Source organism: Hemiscyllium ocellatum, chromosome 8 (assembly GCF_020745735.1).
Source record: "Hemiscyllium ocellatum isolate sHemOce1 chromosome 8, sHemOce1.pat.X.cur, whole genome shotgun sequence".
NCBI lineage: Eukaryota > Metazoa > Chordata > Chondrichthyes > Orectolobiformes > Hemiscylliidae > Hemiscyllium > Hemiscyllium ocellatum.
This window is the reverse complement of record NC_083408.1, coordinates 92,395,006-92,418,015: the sequence shown is the minus strand read 5'-3', so window position 1 is coordinate 92,418,015 and position 23,010 is coordinate 92,395,006. Positions and strand designations below refer to the sequence as shown.

Here is a 23,010-nt window from a genome sequence, read left to right as displayed (position 1 = left end):
ACATGGGAAACGTAAAATAATGTACAAGTGTTATAACAAGTATTTTGTAATCATCAACATAATGTGTCAGCATATTTTGGTAGTTTTTAAGTGAAAGCTAATACAAAATACACATACAACTATTGTCCTTTTACCATATCTCACACATCTGTAAGATCAATACAGTTATAGAGTCATAGAGATGTACAGCGTGGAAACAGACCCTTCGGTCCAACCCGTCCACGCCCACCATATATCCCAACCCAGTATAGTCCCACCTGCCAGCACACGGCCAATATCCCTCCAAACCCTTCCTATTCATATACCTATCCAAATGCCTCTTAAAAGTTGCAATTGTACCAGCCTCCACCACATCCTCTGACAGCTCATTCCATACACGTATCACCTTCTGTGTGAAAATGTTGCCCCTTAGGTCTCTTTTATATCTTTCCCCTCACCCTAAACCTATGACCTCTGGTTCTGGACTCCCTGAGCCCAGGACATTGCCTATTCAGCATATCCATGCCCCTCATAATTTTGTAAACCTCTGTAAGGTCACCTCTCAGCCTCCGACGCTCCAGGGAAAACAGCCCCAGGCTGTTTAGCCACTCCCTATAGCTCAAATCCTCCAACCCTGGCAACATCCTTGTAAATCCGATAGGAAGGAGACCAGAATTGCATGCAATATTCCAACAGTGTCCAAACCAATGTCCTGTACAGCCGCAACATGACCTCCCAACTCCTGTACTCAATACTCTGACAAATAAAGGAAAGTATACCAAATGCCGCCTTCACTATCCTATCTACCTGCGTCTCCACTTTCAAGGGGCTATGAACCTGCACTCTGTTCAGCAATACTCCCTAGGACCTTACCATTAAGTGTATAAGTCCTGCTAAGATTTGCTTTCCCAAAATACAGCACCTTGCATTTGTCTGAATTAAACTCCATCTGCCACATCTCAGCCCATTGGCCCATCTGGTTAAGATCCTGTTGTAATCTGAGGTAACCCTCTTCACTGTGCATTACACCTCCAATTTTGGTGTCATCTGCGAACTTACTAACTGTACCTCTTATGCTCACATCCAAATCATTTGTATAAATGATAAAAAGTAGAGGGCTCAGCACAATCCTTGGGGCACTCCACTGGTCACAGTCCTCCAATCTGAAGAACAAGACTCCACTACCACTCTCTACCTTTGAGCCAGTTCTGTATCCAAATGGCTAGTTCTTCCTGTATTCTTAGAGATCTAACCTTGCTAATCAGTCTCCCATGGGGAACCTTGTCGTAATGCCTTACTGAAGTCCATATAGATCACATCTACCACTCTGCCCTCATCGATCCTTTTTGTTACTTCTTCAAAAAACTTAAATCAAGTCTGTGAGACATGATTTCCCATGCACAAAGTCATGTTGACTATCTCTAATCAGTCCTTGCCTTTCCAAATACATGTACATCCTGTCCCTCAGGATTCCCTCCAACGACTTGCCAACCACCGACGTCAGGCTCACGGATCTATAGTTCCCTGGCTTGGCCTTATCACCCTTCTTAAACAGTGGCACCACATTAGCCAACCTCCAGTCTTCCAGCACCTCACCTGTGATTATTGATGTTACAAATATCTCAGCAAGAAGCCCAGCAATCACTTCTCTAGCTTCCCACAGAGTTCTAGGGTACACCTGATCAGGTCCTGGGGATTTTTCCATCTTTACCCATTTCAAGACATCCAGCACTTCCTCCTCTGTAATATGGACATTTTGCAAGATGTCACCATCTATTTCGCTACAGTCTATATCTTCAATATCCTTTTCCACAGTAAATACTGATGCAAAATACTCATTTTAGTATCTCCCCCATTTTCTGCAGCTCCACACAAAGGCCGCCTTGCTAATCTTTGAGGGGCCCTATTCTTTCCCTAGTAACCCTTTTGTCCTTAATGTATTTGTAAAAACCCTTTGGAGTCTCCTTAATTCTATTTGTCAAAGCTATCTCATGTCCCCTTTTTGCCCTCCTGATTTCCCTCTTAAGTATACTTCTACTTCCTTTATACGCTTCTAAGGATCCACTCGATCTATCCTGTCTATACCTTACATATGCTTCCTTCTTTTTCTTAACCAAACTCTCAATTTCTTTAGTCATCCAGCATTCCCTACACCTACCAGCCTTTCCTTTCATCCTAACAGGAATATATTTCTCTGGATTCTCGTTATCTCATTCCTGAAGGCTTCCCATTTTCCAGCCGTCCCCTTACTTGTGAACATCTGCCCTCAATCAGCTTTTGAAAGTTCTTGCCTAATACTGTCAAAATTGGCTTTTCTCTAATTTAGAACTTCAACTTTTAGATCTGGTCTATTCTTTTCCATCGCTATTTTAAATCTAATATAATTATGGTCGCTGGCCCCAAAGTGTTCCCCCACTGACACCTCAGTCACCTGCCCTGCCTTATTTCCCAAGAGTAGGTCAAGTTTTGCACCTTCTCTTGTAGGTGCATCCACATACTGAATCAGAAAATTGCCTTGTACGCACTCAAGAAATTCCTCTCCATCTAAACCTTTAACGCTATGGCAGTCGCAGTGTATGTTACCCGGAAAGTTAAAATCCCCTACCATAACCACCCTATTATTCTTACAGATAGCTGAGATCTCCTTACAAGTTTGTTTCTCAATTTCCCTCTGACTATTGGAGGGGGTGGGGTCTATAATACAATCCCAATGAGGTAATCATCCCTTTCTTATTTCTCAGTTCCACCCAAATAACTTCCCTGGATGTATTCCCAGGAATATCCTCCCTCAGTGCAGCCACTCCCCCTCCTGTCTTGCCTCCCTTTCATCCTTCCTGGAGCATTTGTATCCTGGAGCATTAAGCTGCCAGTCCTGCCCATCCCTGAGCCATGTTTCTGTAATTGCTATGATATCCCAGTCCCATGTTCCTAGCCATGCCCTGAGTTCATCTGCCTTCCCTGTTAGGCCCCTTGCATTTGTAAGTATTTTGTTTTTCCACAGCCCTTTGTTTTTGGCATAGAATCTTTGTCATTTCCATGGAACACAAACTGCAAAGTTTGATGATAACCAAAGCTACAGAAGCTGAAGGAGCTGAAAATAGCATGACCAATGCCTCTGGACAATTCTGGTGCATGGAACTGTGTGCCATGTTCAAGGACACCGAAAACATGCAGACTTTGCAGGATATGACATCAGCAATCTCTTTGGTTGAATGGATGCATGTGCTGCGAACTTGGGTCATATCAGTCCAGTTAACTCTCCCTTTAGATATTTTAATAAACCTGTTCAGACTGTCACAGCTTGTGTGGGGCAGGGGTAGGGACATTACCACTGCAGCAGCACAAGAGCCCTAACCTCTCTTTATATATTTTCTAATCAACCTGTTTAGTGATGTTACACACCTCTAGAGCAGGTAGAACTTGAGCCCAGATACTCCCTAATCCCCCTCTTTATTTTCTTCTTGTATGTAGAAGTGCTATAAAGAGTTTTTTTTGCTATACCAGGTCAAACATATAACCCTTCACCTGTTATCCAGCACCACTAAATCACCCAGGTTCCAATTGATCAATTACATGTAAAGCCTTTCAAGGTAATCCCCTCCTCTTCACTCCCAGCTAAAAGTACGTCATTTGTAGAAGGATTTAATAGTATTATTTCAAAAATCAATTATCCTATGTTATTGGTGAGGAGCATTTGACTTACCTTTGCTATTAAAAATTTAGTTCAGAGGAGTACTGTGATGTGTTCTGGGAGGCACTTTGGTGACCTGTTACTTTGAAGTGAATCTTGCTGCTTCCTCATGGGGTGTAACAGAATTTTTTCTTATTCTGAATGTTCTCCACAATGCTCAGTGCAGCTGGTTCAATTGCAGCTGTTCAAACAAGATAAAGTATTGCCTGAGCGTTCTAGAAAGGACAACACCTTCAGGCCTGCCTATATGTGTCCTAGCAATATGTGTCCATCTGTTCCCTGTTCCAAGGGAAAAAGTGTGTTCCACAAGACTGCAGATGTCAGCACCTAGCTACAATGACAGCCTGAACCTCCTAAGGCACGGGTGTTCCGATAGATCAAGAGAGCTAATGCTCTGAATGTAGACCTGGTTATGCTGCTGATAGTGGCGTGTGGTCTCTGCTCTTGTTGACCAACAAAGGAGACTAGACCAGACTGCTGTAGGAACTAGTCTTAGCAAGTTGGTGATTGTGAAAAGCTTAACAAAATTCATTTAAATGTAACCAGTCATCTGATGTATGTAACAGTGCTAAACTCATGAGGTGCCGCAGAGCAAAATCGGTTGGTTGTACTTCCCTTTCTTTCAAGCAATTAGAATATTTTTTGATTGGTGTGACTTTAATATGGTTTTGAAGCCCTTGATGTTGATACAGAGTTTGATAAAAACATTTAATCTTGTTGTTCAAATTATCTGTGATCCAGAGAGCCCACCATTCAGTGAAGCACCTAATTTTGCTGACCAGACTGGAGTATTTGAGTACTTCATAAACTACCAAGATCCTGGTGACCATGTGTATACCCTACGCCAGGTCACAACTCAGCGACCTATAACTTGGGCAAACGATGCTGACCAAACAATTAGTGTTATTGGTGACTACAATTGGTAAGGCTTCATTTTGTAAAATTAAAATATTTAAACATGTGGAAATAGAACATGCTTTGTGTACACAATATTTCTAGCGATTTCACTAAATTTCATTCGCACTTGAACTTCTCATTGTTGTTAAACTTTGCAATGTCTCATGTGTGTTGAGTTATTTTGATGCAGGAGAAATGAGTAGATTTATATTTCAATCTACTGTAAGCCCTTGTTTAAAATTGCCCTATTTAATGTTGTTTTGCTTTAAAACCTATGTTTTTTTTTAAATTCTAATATCCTTGACCATTACAATGTTCATTTTACTTTTATCTATCCAACCCGGCTGGTGCCATTTAGGTGCAGCCTTGTCCTTTCTGACTCTCTAACTGAAGCTGTTTCTGGTGCCCAGCCTTCTGTAGCCTGTTGTCATCCTTGACCTTCCAACTTGTGATCTCCTGGTGCTTGGCTTACAGCCTCTCCCTTTGCCAAATCCTCAGAGAGTAGACCCCAAGCTATTGCTGCCCAAGCTCTGCACCAGGAAGCTTTCTCGTTGAGCTGTTGGCTGCCTGTTTGACACATTACTTCTTCCTAGCCATGTCGTAGCCTATGCCTGATGGCACCTTTTTGAGATTTCTCTGGCCTCTTGGCTTGCATAGATATTTTGGCCTTCCTCTCCCTCCTGGTAAATGAAATAACTTCTAAAATAAATAAAATTTTGAAACTATTTTAAAATATACCTTTATACATTAATGTCTCCCCACCACTAACCCTGCTACGTGTTTACTGATTCGTCTAGTTATGGCAGCTCCTTCCCTCCCCTGACAGAGGCCCAGGGAGGAGGAAAGGCTCCAAGTTGGAAGGTTAGAGAGGTAGAGAGAGACACAATCAGAGGGTCAGGAAGAGGAAGGGAGGCAAGAGAGGAGGGGGAGTGGCATTTTTGATAAGGGATAACATTACAGCTGTGCTGAGGGAGGATATTCCCGGAAATACATCCAGGGAAGTTTAGATTAGATTACTTACAGTGTGGAAACAGGCCCTTCGGCCCAACAAGCCCACACCGACCCGCCGAAGCGCAACCCACCAATACCCCTACATATACCCCTTACCTAACACTACGGGCAATTTAGCATGGCCAATTCACCTGACCCGCACATCTTTGGACTGTGGGAGGAAACCGGAGCACCCGGAGGAAACCCACGCAGACATGGGGAGAATGTGCAAACTCCACACAGTCAGTCGCCTGAGGCGGGAATTGAACCCAGGTCCCTGGCGCTGTGAGGCAGCAGTGCTAACCACTGTGCCACCGTGCCGCCCAAGAGTTATTTGGGTAGAACCGAGAAATAAGAAAGGGATGATTACCTTATTGGGATTGTATTATAGACTCCACAATAGTCAGAGGGAAATTGAGAAACAAACTCGTAGGGAGATCTTAGCTATCTGTAGGAATAATAGGGTAGTTATGGTAGAGGATTTTAACTTTCCAAACATCGACTGGCACTGCCATAGTGTTAAAGGTTTAGATGGAGAGGAATTTCTTAAGTGTATACAAGACAATTTTCTGATTCAGTTTGTGGATGTACCTACTAGAGAAGGTGCAAAACTTGACCTACTCTTGGGAAATAAGGCAGGGCAGGTGACTGAGGTGTCAGTCGGGGAGCATTTTGGGGCCAGAGATCATGGTTCTATTCGTTTTAAAATAGTGATGGAAAAGGATAGATCTGATCTAATAGTTGAAGTTCTAAATTGGAGAAAGGCCAATTATGACGGTATTAGGCAAGAACTTTCGAAAGATGATTGGAGGCAAATGTTCGCAAGTAAAGGAACAGCTGGAAAATAGGAAGACTTCAGGAATGAGATACCGAGAGCCCAGAGAAAGTATATTCCTGTCAGGGTGAAAGGGAAGGCTGGTAGGTATAGGGAATGCTGGATGACTCAACAAATTGAGGGTTTGGTTAAGAAAAAGAAGGAAGCATATGTCAGGTATAGACAGGATAGATCGAGTGAATCCTTAGAAGAGTATAAAGGAGTAGGAGTATATTTAAGTGGAAAATCAGGAGGGCAAAACAGGGACATGAGATAGCTTTGACGAATAGAATTAAGGAGAATCCAAAGAGTTTTTACAAATATATTAAGGACAAATGGGTAACTAGGGAGAGAATAGGGCACCTCAAAGATCAGCAGGGTGGCCTTTGTGTGGAGCCATAGAAAATGGGGGAGATACTAAATGAATATTTTGTATCAGTATTTACTGTGGAAAAGGATATGGAAGATATAGACTGTAGGGTAATAGATGGTGACATCTTGCAAAATGTCCAGATTACAGAGGAGGAAGTGCCGGATGTCTTGGAACGGTTAAAGGTGGATAAATCCCCAGGACCTGATCAGGTGTCCCTAGAACTCTTTGGGAAGCTAGAGAAGTGATTGCTGGGCCTCTTGCTGAGATATTTGTATCATTGTTAGTCACAGGTGAGGTGCCAGAAGACTGGAGGTTGGCAAATGTGCCACTGTTTAAGTAGGGTGATAAAGACAAGCCAGGGAACTATAGACCTCGGTGGTGGGCAAGTTGTTGGAGGGAATCCTGAGGGACAGGATAGATATACATTTTTTTGGAAAGGCAAGGACTGATTAGGGATAGTCAACATGGCTTTGTGCGTGGGAAATCATATCTCACAAACTAGGTTGAGTTTTTTGAAGAACTAACAAAGAACATTGAAGAGGGCAGATGTGATCTATATGGACTTCAGTAAGGTGTTCGACAAGGTTCCCCATGGGAGGCTGGTTCGTAAGGTTAGATCGCATGGAATACAGAAAGAACTAGCCATTTGGATACAGAACTGGCTCAAAGGTAGAAGACAGGGTGGTGGTGGAGTGTTGTTTTTCAGACTGGAGGCCTGTGACCAGTGGAGTGCCACAAGGATTGTGCTGGGCCCTCTACTTTTTGTCATTTATATAAATGATTTGGATGCGAGCATAAGAGGTATAGTTAGTAAGTTTGCAGATGACACCAAAAATTGGAGGTGTAGTGGACAGTGAAGAGGGTTACCTCAGATTACAACAGGATCTGGACCAGATGGGCCAATGGGCTGAGAAATGGCAAATGGAGTTTAATTCAGATAAATGCGAGGTACTGCATTTTGGGAAAGCAAATCTTAGCAGGACTTATACACTTAATGGTAAGGTCCTAGGGAGTGTTGCTGAACAAAGAGACCTTGGAAGGCAGGTTCATAGCTTCAAAGTGGAGTCGCAGGTAGATAGGATAGTGAAGAAGGCGTTTGGTATGCTTTCCTTTATTTGTCAGAGTATTGAGTACAGGAGTTGGGAGGTCATGTTGCAGCTGTACAGGACATTGGTTAGGCTACTGTTGGAATATTGTGCGCAATTCTGGTCTCCTTCCTATCTGAAAGATGTTGTGAAACTTGAAAGGGTTTAGAAAAGATTTACAAGGATGTTGCCATGGTTGGAGGATTTGTGTAATAGCCAGAGGCTGAATAGGCTGGGGCTGTTTTCCCTGGAGCGTCGGAGGCTGAGGGGTGAACTTACAGAGGTTTATAAAATCATGAGGGGCATGGATAGGATAAATAGACAAAGTCTTGTCCCTGGGGTCAGGGAGTCCAGAACTAGAGGGCATAGGTTTTGGGTGAGAGGGGATAGATATAAAAGACCTAAGAGGCAACCTTTTCTGGCAGAGGGTGGTACGTGTATGGAATGAGCTGCCAGAGCATGTGGTGGAGGCTGGTACAATTGCAACATTTGAGACATTTGGATGGGTCTATGAATAGGAGGGATATGGGCCATGTGCTGGCAGGTGGGACTAGATTGGGTTGGGATATCTGGTCGGCATGGACGGATTGGACTGAAGGGTCTGTTTCAATGCTGTACATCTCTATGACTCTAATTGAGAGGATCAGGGAAGAGATCAGCCAAAAATCGGAAGGCCAGGAGCTGGAAGGGATCAGAGGATAGTGTTGGCCGCAAGGCAATGATCCAGTAAGGAGGCTAAATATCAGCCGGCCAGAAAGGGGAAATGATCTAAAATTAATAATATTTAATTTTTAATTTATTATGTACTTTTTAAAATGATTTTTATTTACCTATGTAGAAATTTAGTAAGTTAAAAGCATTTCAGTTAATAGAATATAACGCTTTTTTTTCTGATAAAGAACATTTTAAGGGAACCTAACTCCCATTTTGACATTGATTCCTCTGGGAATCTGCATTTCATGTTTTTTTTTCATTTTTGAAGTTACAATTTTCAGGAACCACAAACTTAAAGAAGAACTTATTGCCTTGATAGTATTATCTTTGATTTGGTGGGGTTTTTTAAAGTGCTGTTAAGAGCCCATTTTTAAAAGGGATTTTTTAGATTTATCAGAGAAAGTTTCAGGACTGTTTGCTGAAGAGAAAATGGATTAGCATGGAATAAAGATCAATAAGGAAAGAGAAAAAAAGGGATGAGCATGAAAAGTTAAGCTTGAGTGGGGAAACTGAATTTCTGAACATTTGTAGGTCCAAATTTATATTCTAGTGACACAATAACTTCTGTCAACATGAAAGATAATTTCCTTATCTGGCTATTTTCAGTTTTTGTTGCAGATGACAGCCACACTTTTTTCATCAAGTTATAAAACGTCATCCATGATATATCATGAGCATTGTGAATTGAGGATATAATCTGTCAGATAAATTTCATTTAAGTAAATGTAGTAAAATTGAGTTACGCTAGTTAGTTTGATGATAAAAATAAATGCTACAATTTGCAGTACGCTAGACAAATTGTGTTGAATGTCAAACCAAAAGTATACCAAAAATTAATGTCTTTAAATATAAGTTACAATGGGCAGAAGAGAAGAACTTGTTTTATTTATGTAGCATGCAAAGCAAGTGACACTTTAGGGCTGGGATACGGCGGAATAGAATATTTTTTATGCCATTAATACTTTTTGCCTTCTCAAAGGTTTGCCTCCTGCAACACTGGATTACGTTATTTGATTTCTGGGATTAATTGCAAAGAATTAAAACGTAACAAGCAAGATAGATGCAGGGCAACCAGTTTGTGGATTTCGGTGGTGTGTGACCACAATTAGGCAGAAAACAATTTATTGCAATTTTTCTGTTAATTTATTGAGTTTGTTAAGAAGTAGTTAGACATGATGCATTAGTTAAAGAAACCATACATTTGTGGCAATGCAGATGGTTGACTGATACCTGAGGACAAACAAGATGTTGTTGAGGAATATTTCTTTTTGTTGGTGGCAGGATCCTGCACTTTGAGGTGTTAGGGAGCTCTTGCCTGGGTCTTCCTCCTCTCTCCTTTTGACTTGTCTTCCATCTGCCTGGTAAGGTCTACTTGACAAACACAGCTATCTGGGAGAAACTCCCCTCTGCCCTGAGTCTACTGTGTTCTTGGTCCTAGTGTGGATTTGACCAAGCTATGACGTGGTTAGTCCAGATTGGAATCTGGCTTCTTAATTTCTTGGCCCCCTGCGTGCTTTTTTTTAGCACAGACGTGGCTTCTCTAACTACTTTGGCCCCAGCATAGTTACTCCAACGTGAAATTGGCTTAGTCCCTGCAGGCTTACTCTAGTCTCTCCTATCCTGAGTACTTCTTTCTCTGAGCCCGATACTCCTCGATGTATCATCTTTCTAGGGGCAGGTTATTTTCTCTGTCGATCAGTTGTCTGAATGCTTTTGACCAATGGCCATGGGGCAGCCAGTCATGACATCAGATGATCGTCGTCCACTTGCCTGCCCTTACCTGAGGGCTGGTTTGCCATTCTTTCCAAGCTTAATTTCAAAAGTGGCAGTTTGATAGGGTATGCTTGATGCCAGATGAATTGTTGATACTAACCTTGGGCATCATGACCTTTTTTTTTCATAATTCTCCCCTTTATTTTGTATGCTAGAATCTTTGAAAGTTAAGAACTGCACTAATCACTGTTAAATGAAATCTCATGCTATATAGTATAGTAATAGTATAGTATAGAAACATCTGTTTTTAAGGTTCGCCAATATTCAACAAGTTGATGAGAAGCATCTGGATTTCCAAAATGCCTTCTATTAAGTATAACAAAAGGCTACATGATAAGTTGGAGAGCCCAAGATGTTTGTATTTTAGCATGGTTAGAGGATTGGCTAAGGTGGGGATGTGGGGGGGGTCACATTTCCAGGACGGCAAACTATATCTAATGGAGTGCTACTAAGACCAATGCCAGGACCACAATTATTTACAACTTAATGATTTTAGATGAGAGGAGTGAATGTGCCAAGTCTGTGGATGATGCAAAAACAGGTGGGGATGCAAGCTGCGGATTAGACATCACAGGGGGCTATAGATAGCTTAAATAAATGGACAAAAACCTGACAATATAAATATAATGTGGGAAAATAAGAGTTTATACACTTTGGGAGAACTGTAACTGAATATTATTTAAGTGGAGGAAAAAAATACAAAGCAGCACAGTGGAATTTGAGGACCCCTATACATAAATCACAAAAAGCATCCAAGTTCAGTGGATCATGGGAGTGGAGGGCAAATGGAATGTTGGCCTTTATTTCAAAGGGGCATCATGCTAATCTATACAAGGTGCTAGTCAGAACACACCTAGAATACGGTGAACAATTTTGGTACCCATATCTAAAGAATGATATGCTGCCTTGGGAGGCACTCCATAGAGATCTCAATAGATTGATCCCAAGCATGGAGAGGTTTTCTTATGGAGGATTGAGTGAACTGTGTATGCATTGGAGTTTAGAAAAATGGAAGAAGACCATTTTGAAACACATACGATTCTTGAAGCACTTGACACAGTAGACGTTGTGAAGCTGTTTCCCATGGTGGGAGGGACTGCGAGCAGAGGGCATAACCTCAGAATAAGTGGTAACCGATTTAAGACAAAGATCAGGAGGATTTTTTTTTCTCTCAGACAGTAGCGAATAAGTGAAATTCTTTACTGCAGATGCCTGTCATGGCTGGGTCATTAAGAATATTCAAGGCTGAGACAGACAGATTTTCAATCAGTACGGGAATTGAAGGTTTTGAGAAAGGACTGGAAAGTGGAATTGAGGGTTCTCAGCAGTCTGACAGGCCAAATGGCCTATATCTGTTCCTGCCACTTGTGGTCGAAGTTAAGAGAGTGGGGAGCTTAGAGAGGAACTTGCAATTGGGAATGTTTCCATCCATCTGCTGCTACTGTTCTTCTAGATGGCAGTGGGAGAGTATATGGAAACTGCTGTCCAAGGAGCCTTGTTTAAATTCTATATGCTTCCAGGAATGCTTGAATTGACCTGACCCAGTAATCTATTTCAGGAACTTAATTTCCTGCAAGCACAGGTTGATGAACATTGCCTTTCATCTCTTTCGCTCTAACATTTTGTCGTTCATCAGGGAAAATGATAGAACAAAGTTACACTAATAGTTTGCTCAACAAGCATCTTCCTAAACAGTCCTTTTATACATAGAAGTCCAGCTCAGTGATGTATTCTCTGCAGCCTGCAGAAATAGCAAGTAGTTGCCAATTTTAACCATGTTTGCTTTGTGCGTAACTAGAAGGCATCTAATAAATAATCACAATGAACTATCGCTTAATGTACAGCTTTTTGTTCATAATACTTTTAAAACCATATTCTGTTACTGGCTATTGCTAAGAGCACAGGATATACTAAGATGTAGCTCATTGAAGCAATGTCAAAATTATATCAATGGCTTGAAAATACCGAGACATTTACTCAATCTAATAGGTTGTGCCCATGATGTAGCCTTAACAGGTGTAGTTTTTTTTTGCCAAGTGCAGGGCTGTGGCAATTACTGATCTTGTTTATTTTAGTTGACATGCTGCTTATGCACTTTTTTTTCTAGGAGAAACGTGAATATAACTTGTGATGTACTCATTGAGACTGCCAACACTGGAGGTGTATTTATTGCTGGAAGGGTAAACAAAGGAGGTGAAGTTGTTCGACATGCTGAAGGCTTATTCTATTGGATCTTTGCAGATGGGAATTACAAAGTCACAAATGACCTCCGTAAGTCCTTTTCAACTTTACCAAATGTCATAATAACAAGAACTTAATTTACTCATTACCCCATCAAAAAAATTGTGTATATGTTCACACAGATTTCATTAATAAATAAATCTCCATAATCCATAAGGATGACAATGTTCTACTCTGAATATTTCCCTGTAGTAGCGGGGAAAGAATGTAATTTGTTTAAAACTCCGTTTGTTGTTGCATTTTGGAACACTAATCGATGGCTATCTTTGCTGACGTTTTCTCTCATCACCAGTTGCAGTCTCCAAAACAATTTTCAAAAGCACAACTCTGAAAATGCTAACCATGCAAAGCAGGCCTGGTAGCATACCTGAAACAAAGACAGCTTGTTGATATTGTAAATGTCAGTTAGTTTTTCTGTAATTTAATGCTTGCATTGTTCACTTCTGTTTACCTTGTCTTTTATTTATTTTTGAGACCACTGTTCCCATTGAATCTTGACTTCAGGGTGTGTTTTATTTTTCTCATGCTTTGAAGGTGTCTTTCTCTAAAGCCTGAAGCCATTTTACTGTTAGTTAATGATAATTACTAAATTCAGTATTGGATTCATCAACTGATCAGTGGTCTGAATTTGTGTCTCAACTTGCCTGATCCAGGGATCATTATGAATGCTGGAATCTTTCGCAAGTGATCCTGATAGGGGTGGAATAATTCATTCATGCATGAACCAATGGCATCTGTATCCACTTCCTCAATAAATTTGAAGTAAAAATGATTTGCATTATAATGAGAATTGTGTGGAACATGAAACGAACTCTACTACAATAATCAAATTCTATATTATTGACATAATTATCTGATCATAATTGCAATCTTAAGTACCTGACTTTTCAGCAATAAAATGTATCAAGGTATTGAGTCAATTCTTTTTCTATTAGCATCTCAACGAATGTGTAAATCTCCTGTTAGTGTGAAAACTGGTCACTCATAACAGGCTGTCAAAAATGCTGCTGAAGGGTCATTATGTGTAAGAACATCATAAAGGAGCAATGAATTTGGATCAGTTTGCAAGATTTCAAGGTTACATCATTATTCATCACCCTACTGTCTTTGCTGAACAAAGAACGAAGAAAATTTACAGCCCAGGAACAGGCCCTTTGGCCCTCCAAACCAGAGCCGATCCAAATGTACTATCTAAACCTATCGGTCATTTCCTAAGCATCTGTACCCCTCTGTTCCCCACCTACTCATGTATCTGTCCAGACGCATCTTAAATGAATCTACCGTGCCTACCTCTACCACCTCTGCTGGCAACACGTTCCAGATGCCCACCACCCTCTGTGAAGTACTTGCTGCGTGTAACCCCCTTAAACTTTCCACCTCTCACCTTGAAAGCGTTCCACCTCTCACCTTTCATTATGGAATCCTTCACCCTGGGTAAAAGCTTGTCTCTCTCCACCCTGTCTATACCCTTCATGATTTTGCAAACCTCAATCAGGTCCCCCCTCAATCTCCTTTTATCTAATGAAAATAATCCTAACCTACTCAACCTCTCTTCATAGCTAGCACCTTCCATACCAGGCAACATCCTCGTAAACTTTCTCTGCACCTTCTCCAAAGTGTCCACATCCTTTTGATAAAGTGGTGACCAGAACTGTACACATTATTCCAAATGCGGCCGAACCAAAGTCCTGTACAATTTTAACATGACTTGCCAGCTCTTATACTCAACACCCCGTCTCCAATGAAGGCAGGCATACTATATGCCTTGTGGACCACTCTATCCACCTGTGCAGTAATCTTCAGAGTACAATGGACCTGCACTCCCAGATCTCTCTGCCCATCATCTTTTCCCAAAGCTCTTCCATTCATTGTATAGTTCACTCTAGAATTCGTCTTGCTAAATGCATCACCTCACATTTGTCTGAATTGAAATCCATCTGCCACTTTTCCACCCAACTCTCCAGTCTATCTATATCTTCCTATATTCTTTGACAGTCCCATATGCTTTCTGCTACTCCAGAATCTTCATGTCATCTGCAAACTTGCTGATCATACCAACAGTGCCCTCTTCCAGATCATTTATGTATATTACAGCAGTGGCCCCAACATTGACCCCTGTGGAATACCACTGGTCACCTTTCTCCATTTCAAGACATTCCCTTCAACCACTACTCTGTCTTGTGTTGCTCAACCCGTTCTTTATCCACCTAGCTAGAACACCCTGCACACTATGTGACTTCACTTTCTCCATTAGTCTACCATGGGGAACCTTATCAAACACCTTACTAAAGTCCATGTGTATGACATGAACAACCCTTCCTTCATCTATCAATTTGGTCACTTCCTCAAAGAACTCTATTAGGTTGGTAAGGCACAATCTCTGTCACAAAAACCATGTTGCCTATCACTGATAAGCCCATTCTTTTCTAAATGTAAATAGATCCTATTCCTCAGTACCCTCTCCAGCAACTTTCCCACCACCAACATCAAGGCTCACTGGTCTGTAGTTACCCAGAATATCCCTACTGCCCTTCTTGTACAGGGGGACAACATGAGCAACTTTCCAGTCCTCCGGCACCTCACCTGTATTTAAGGATGCCACAACGATGTCTGTCAGGGACCCAGTTATTTCCTCTCTCGCTTCCCTCAGCAACCTGGGATAGATCCCATCCAGTCCTAGGGATTTGTCCACCTTAACCTCTAGACTACCCAACACATCTTCCCTACTTATGCCAACATGATCCAGAGTAATCTAACTTCCATCTCTAATCTCAAGATTTGTGGTCCTCTCCTCAGTGGACACTGATGCAAAGTAGTCATTCAGAATCTCACCCATTCTCTCAGGTTCGACACACAGCCTTCCTTCACTATCCTTTAGTGGAGCAATCCTTTCTCTAGTTACCTGCTTGCTTCTTATATAAGAATAAAATGCTTTGGGATTCTCCTTAATTCTGCCCGATGGATTCCTCATTTAAGACTTGCCCTACTCTTCCGATATTCGTCCAGGGCCTGTTCTGTTCTTTGCTGCCTAGACCTAATATACGCTTCCCTTTTCCTCTTGGCTAGTCGTACAATTTCTCCTGTCATCCACTGTTCACGAATATTGCCCTTCCTATCCTTTGCCTTCAACGGGACATGCCTATCCTGCACTATCTTTAACCTATTTTTGAAAGCCGCTCACATTTCAAATGTGGACTTCCCTTCAGATAGCTGTGTCCAATCCACATTTCCAAGCTCCTGCCTAATTTTGATATAATTGGCCTTGGCCCAGTTTAGTACTCTTCCCTTAGGACCACACTCATCTTTATCTACGAGTATTCTAAAACTTACAGAATTGTCGTCACAATCCCCAAAGAAGTCCCCCACTGCAACTTCTACCGCCTGTCCTGGCTTGTTCCACAGTACCAGGTCCAATATGACCCCTTCCCTCGTCGGACTATTGACATACTGCTCTAGAAAACTCTCCGGGATGCTCCTTACAAATTCTACCCAATCCAGACCTCTGACGCTAAGTGTGTCCCAGTCAATGTTGGTAAAATTAATGTCTCCCATCACCACTACCATATTGTCTCTACATCTTTCCATAATCTGTTTACCTATTTGTTCTTCTACCTCACGCTCACTGTTGGGAGGCCTGTAATACAGCCCCAACAATGTATGTGCACCCTTCTTATTTCTCAGCTCCACCCATAATGCCTCATTTCTCACGACCTCCATAGTGTGTCCTCCTTTAGCATAGCCGTGATATCATCCCTGACCAGCAATGCAACTCCACCACACACCCCCCCCCCCCCCCAACACACACACACCTCCTTAACTTCCCTCCCTGTCCTGTCTGAAGTGTCTGTATCCTGGAACATTTAGTTGCCTATCATCATGCCCTTCCTTCAACCAAGTCTCTGTGATTGCAATAACATTATACTCCCAGGCACCAATCCAAGCTCCTAGTTCATCTGCCTTACACACTGTACTCCTTGCATTAAAGTAGATGCATTTCAGGCCACCAGTTCTGCTATCTGCCTACACTTCCCTTTACTAATGCTATCTTCATGATTCTTACAGTCTCCAGTCTTCACCTCACTGCCCACTTGTTTTCTCTTCTGGTTCTCAGCCCACTGGCACATTAGTTTAAAACCTCCCCAACAGCAGTAGCAAAAACTCCCCCAAGGATATTGGTTCCGGTTTGCGACATCCGCAGCAGTATTGACACGCAAAATATCGAAAGGATGAGAGAATCTAGAATTAGGGGTCTTGCATCTTAGAGAAATTCTGACTGTAAAAGATTCAAAGTCCTTGATATTTTAAGATACAGGCATGTGGATTTGAGATATGTTTAAAGCTGAAATAGATTCTTGATAAATAGAGGAATCGAGGGTTACAGAAAGGACAGGAAAATGGACCTGAAATGTCAAATCAGCCATGATCCTATCGCATGGCGGAGCAGCCTCGAGGGCCAAATGGTGGTCTCCTGTTTCTGTTTCTTATAAATTTTGTCTTAATGATTGTTGAACGAATATTTGTCATTTACTGAAACTTTGTCACTCTTGAGTATTGCTGACTCCTCTAAAACATGCCATTTTGTTATTGACCTTCAGTGAAGAGAAAATGGCATTCCACCCATTTTATTCAAATGACCTGCATCCCTTTTCTGTGAACATTACTTTTTCTTTTGAAAACTGATGTTTGTCTCCAAGTAGTTCTAAAACACGGCACTGCTGTTGAGCCATTGCTGCATTTGTGCTGCAGTTAACAAACTTTTTTTTTCTATTTTGAAGGTGGTAAAATTGTGTTGGCTTCAGGCAAGTCAGGTACACGTGCAGGAAAATGGCATACCCTCACTCTGAGCATTCAGGTCAGTACAGTATAGTGTTTAAATTGTTTTACTGCTTCCTAAACTTTGACATGATATAGAATTCTGTATTTTAAATGTCTTTCAAATGAAAATTAAACTTGGGGTGTTTCTGTGGATTGATTAATGAGCTGAATTACGTTTTTTAGTTTTCCAATTCTAAAAGGTTTTCTTAAAGCCACCGATGATTAACATTCCAACAATTTACCATTGCTAAGCAATGTTAAATTCTAGATTTTACATTCTTAAAGCCACTTTCACTGCTGCACTGTTTATAAACTAAAGCAATAGAATTTAATACCAGAAGTTATATTTTAAATGAAGAGCATTAAAGCCTGACATTCCTGAGTAGACACTTTAATAATCATTAAGCAAATTGTTTGACCTTGCAGATTTTGCTCAGTTTCATTGCGATGATGCATAATATTGTTTTAGTTGATTGAATCCTGTATACAATATTGGGAGATTCATAAATTTTGAAAAGTCGCCGAGATGTAGATTATGAAAACAGATCCTTTGGTCCAACTCGTCCATGCCAAAAAGATATTTAATCTAGTCCCATTTGCCAGCATTTTGACTGCATCCCTTTAAACCGTTCCTACTCCTTTATCCATCCAGAAGGAGAGAGAAGATCAAGAAGTGTATGTTTTTAATATGACTTACTTTTCACCTATTGGTACATCCTGAAACGTTTCTTCAGGATTAAGTAATTGCTGATTCCAACTTAACAGCATACTATTTGAAAAATCCTTTCCCTGTTCCTTCCTGGCTAAAATGGTTGAGCAAAATTTTAAACCATCTTCTATTCTGGAGCTGTTTAGTATTTACTGTTGCTGAACAATTTTGAAGATGCTGCCATAATATCCCAATGAAAATGGGATATGAACATTGAGAAATCTTGAGCTGTTCTGCCAGAAATAAATTTATTATTGTTTCTAAATTTCAATATTTGAGCAATTCTGAACTTAAATCAAATATTATAATTTTGTCTAATTTATTTAAGAACACAGGTTACTTTGAGTGAAACTCTTAAGGCAGCATTTACCTTTTGATTTCATTTTCCCTTAGGACAATTTAGCATTCGGACTGTTGAATGGCTATCCTCTATGGAAGAACGTTCGTATATTTCAACCACAGAATGGCTGGGCAGCTATTGGAACACTTGCATTTGAACTGGCTCAGTTTGATAATTTTTACATTCAGGCTAGTTAACCATCTATGAATCCATCTCTACAGATCTTAAAATTTATGTTAAGATTGCATTTGTAATGAATAATGTGCAGTGTGTTCTTTTGCTATTTTACAGTTAAATATTGGAGGGAGTAAACTAAATTTAACAGGATATTTGAGTATTTAGTTAAACCCCACCTTCATTGAAACATGCAGAATTAAAAGCTTAATATATCAATATTGTACCAATGCTGATAAGTTATGCAGAGCAAGTGCAGTTGTAACTAATAGAATTCAACTTGAAACTGTATATTTCAACCAAAGATGATTCTATGTTTTATGCAAATATCAGCCAAAGTATGTATTGAGATTGAATTACTTCAGAATGAATGAATGGATGGATGAATGGTATTTCCTAGCAACTTTATCCAGTTTGTAGATGAAATTGGCAATTCACTTCTTCACGTTTTTTATATTAAAATCTTAATCTTTCTTTTCAATTCATTTTTAAATAAGGCCTTCTGGATTTTTAACTTTGTTTTTCTAATGCAAGCATTGCCTACTCATGCTCAATATTAAAGACAGATCCTCTGGTTGCACTTTTAAAGCTGATTGTCCTTTAACCAATAAAAATATTTTCATCTAACTCCTGCACTGTGTCTTTTTTTTGTCTGTAGTTGTTGGTTTTAGTTAAAATGTATGTCAAGTCCAACAGGTTTGCACTATATCAGAGATGGAGATTTTGAGTTCTGCACTTATCCTCACTAAATAATTTGACTCCGATTTTATTACCCTTGTGTCTTTGACCTAACTTGTGTGCTATCTGTTATTACCTGACTTGACCTTGGCAGAACCAGGCTTAAATTCTCACTTCAACTTTAAATTGTCTGGGAATTGACAAGTGTTGAATATTTGGAGAGTGATTTTGTGTACTGCTATGAACCTTTAAAGTGTATAGCATGGACAAAGTCTGGTGTTGGCTGTTGTCAAAACTGGTCTTTCTTCCCAGTAATGATATCCTCTTGCATGGGTCTGCTCTCCCCAGTCCAGCCTTGTCATACCAAAAGAGTCAGACTAATCTGATAGAAGTTGCTAGCATCAATCTGAAGGGGCAGCAGTACTATCTCTAAAGTCCAGTGGACAGTCTTGGGATCAAAGGTCTGAGTAAGACCACATCTGGAATAATGTGTACTGTATTGGTAGCCCTACTTCAAGGATATAATTTCTTTAGAAGCAATTCACGCAAGTTTGATTCAGCTGATGCCAGGGACAAAAACGTTTGCTTCTGAAATAACCTTATTGAGTTCTTTGAGAAGGTGACCAAACAGATAGATGAGAGTAAACCGGTTGATGTGGTGTATATGGATTTCAGCAAGGCGTTTGATAAAGTTCCCCACAGTAGGCTATTGTACGAAATGCGAAGGAATGGGATCGTGGAAAACAGAGGGTGGTAGTTAATGGGAAATGTTCATCCTGGAATCCAGTTCCCAGTAGTGTACGGCAAGGGTCAGTGTTTAGTCCACTGCTGTTCGTCATTATTATAAACGACCTGGATGAGGACGTAGAAGGGTGGGTTAGTAAATTTGCAGACGACACTAAGGTCAGTGGAGTTGTGGATAGTGACGAAGGATGTTGTAGGTTACAGAGAGACATAGATAAGCTGCAGACCTGGGCTGGAGTTTAATGCGGACAAGTATGAGGTGATTCACTTTGGTTGGAGTAACTGGAATGCAAAGTACTGTGCTTAATGGTAAGATTCTTGGTAGTGTAGATGAGCAGAGAGATCTCAGTGTCCAGGTATACAGACCCTTGAAAGTTGCCACCCAGGTTGACAGGGTTGTTAAGACGTCATACAGTATTTTAGCTTCTATTAATAGAGGGATCGAGTTCCGGAACCATGAGGTTATGCTACAGCTGTACAAAATTCTGGTGCGGCCGCACTTGGAGTATTGTGTACAGTTCTGGTCACCGCATTAGAAGAAGGATGTGGAAGCTTTGGAAAGGATGCAGAGGAGATTTACTAGATGTTGCCTGGTATGGAGGGAAGGTCTTACAAGGAAAGGCTGAGGGACTTAAGGCTGTTTTCATTAGAGAAAAGAAGGTTGAGAGGTGACTTAATAGAGAGATTTAAGATAATCAGAGGGTTAGATAGGGTGGACAGGGAGAGCCTTTTTCCAAGAATGGTGACTGCGAGCATGAGGGCACATAGCTTTAAATTGAGGGGTGATACTTATAGGACAGATGTCAGAGGTAGTTTCTTTACTCAGAGTAGTAAGGGTATGGAAGTTTTGCCTGCAACGGTAGTAGATTTGCCAACTTTAAGTACATTTAAGTCGTCATTGGACAAGCATATGGACGTACATGGAATAGTGTAGATTAGATGGGTTTCAGATTGGTATGACAGGTCAGCGCAACATCGAGGGCCGAAGGGTCTGCACTGCGCTGTTATGTTCTATGTTCTATAAATAAAGGTTGAGCAGTTTGGGACTGTACTCATTGGAGTTAGAAAAATGAGTGTTTACTTATATAAAATGCAAAGGGGCATGACAAGATGGATTTGAGAGGGTGTTTCCATTGTGGTAGAGGTCAGAATTAGGGGATGCAGTTTTGAAGTTAGAGGCCTGTTTAAAGCTGGGATGAGAAATTGTTTTTCTAAGGGCGTGGTTGATCTTGGGAATTCTCTTCCGGAAGAATTTAAAGTCTGAATAATTAAATGTTTTCAAGACCAAGTTGGATTTTGATTGACAGGAAGTATAGGGTTATGGGGACGCAGACTAGTAAGTGGAGTTAAGACCACAGTCAAATCAGCCATGATTTTACTCATTGGTGGAGCAAGCTCAATAGCTGAATACCCTACTCCTCTTTGTGTAGCTTCCACAGAAGTGGATGAGGTTAACTATGTTCAATGATCAGTTAGGTGAAGAGAACTGGATAAAGTTGGGAGCAGAATAAGCAAACCATTTATACAAAAGCAATTTCACCATGCAGGAATAAAATCAATACTGCAAATGCTGGAAATTTTAATAAATGCAGTGAATGCTTGAGAAACTCCCATCTGAAAGTAGTGATGGAGAGAGAAACCAAATTAGTACTTCAAATGCAATGTGACATTTTCTGTGTGGGGCAATATTTATTGCCCATTTCTGATTGCCCTTGTAATGGTGAATTGCTACAGCTCAGCTCAGCTAGGTACACCACACAATGCCATTAAGGGTGGAGTTACACGATGTGGACCTATAAAGTGAAGGAACAGTGATATATTTCTGAATAAGGATGGTGACTGGCTTAGAGAAAAACTTGCAATTGTTACTGTTTCTATGTACTGCTACCCTTGTCATTCCACTTGGAAGGTTTGCCTTGAGGTTTTATGAGAAGGTGACCAAGCATGTAGATGAGGGTAGGGCAGTTGACATTGTGTACATGGACTTCAGTAAAGCCTTTGATAAGGTTCCACATGGTAGGCTGTTGGAGAAAATGCAGAGGCATGGGATTGAGTGTGATTTAACAGTTTGGATTAGAAACTGGCTTTCTGAAAGAAGGTAACAAGTAGTGGTTGATGGAAAATATTCTTCCTGGAGTCTGGTTACTAGTGGTGTACCACAAGGATGTGTTTTGGGACCACTGCTTTTTGTCATTTTTATAAATGCAGGCATAGTTGGATGGGTCAGTAAATTTGCAGATGACACTAAATTCGGTAGAGTAAAGGACAGTGTGGAGGAATGTTACAGGTTGCAGGGTGACTTGGATAAACTGCAGAATTGGGCTGAGAGGTGGCAAATGGAGTTCACTGCAGCTAAATGTGAGGTGATTCACTCTGGGAAGAATAATAGGAAGGCAGAGTACTGGAGAGATTATTGGTAGTGTGGATGTGCAGAGGGATCTTGGAGTCCATTTACACAGATCCCTGAAAGTTGCTACCCAGGTTGATAGTGCTGTTAAGAAGGCATACGGTGTGTCAGGTTTCATTGGTAGAGGGACTAAGTTCCGGAGCCACCATATCATGCTGCAACTATACAAAACACTAGTGCAGCCACATTTGGAATAATGTGTACAGTTCTGGTTGTCCCATTACAGGAAGGATGTGGAAGTATTGGAAAAGGTGCAGAGGAGACTTACCAGGATGTTGCTTGGTGTGGAGGGAAGCTCTTATGAGGAAAGGTTGAGAGACTTGGGTCTGTTCTCATTGGAAAGAAGAAGACCCAGAGGGGATTTGATAGAGACATACAAGATGATCAGAGGATTAGATAAGGTAGACAGTGAAAGTCTTTTTCCTGGGATGATGATGTCATCTTGTACAAGGGGGCATAACTACAAATTGAGGGGTGATATATTTATATCAGATGTCAGAGGCAGGTTCTTTACTCAGAGAGTGGTAAGAGTGTGGAATGCCGTACCTGCCAATGTAGTTAACTCAGCCACCGAAGGGAAATTTAA

General features: G+C 40.9%; 1 protein-coding gene across 3 annotated transcripts in view; it reads left to right on the top strand.

Moving 5' to 3' along the window:
• galcb (galactosylceramidase b) overlaps positions 1 to 19,222 on the top strand; it is a 75,169-nt gene extending 55,947 nt beyond the window's left edge. For all 3 annotated transcript variants that reach the window (XM_060828557.1, XM_060828558.1, XM_060828559.1), the window contains 4 exons: positions 4,412 to 4,592; positions 12,424 to 12,587; positions 17,333 to 17,409; positions 18,475 to 19,222. In XM_060828557.1, coding sequence (XP_060684540.1) covers positions 4,412 to 4,592; positions 12,424 to 12,587; positions 17,333 to 17,409; positions 18,475 to 18,618 — 566 coding nt within the window. In that variant the 3' untranslated portion in view covers positions 18,619 to 19,222. The remainder of the gene's footprint in view (positions 1 to 4,411; positions 4,593 to 12,423; positions 12,588 to 17,332; positions 17,410 to 18,474) is intronic.
• The last annotated feature ends 3,788 nt before the right edge of the window (positions 19,223 to 23,010 follow it).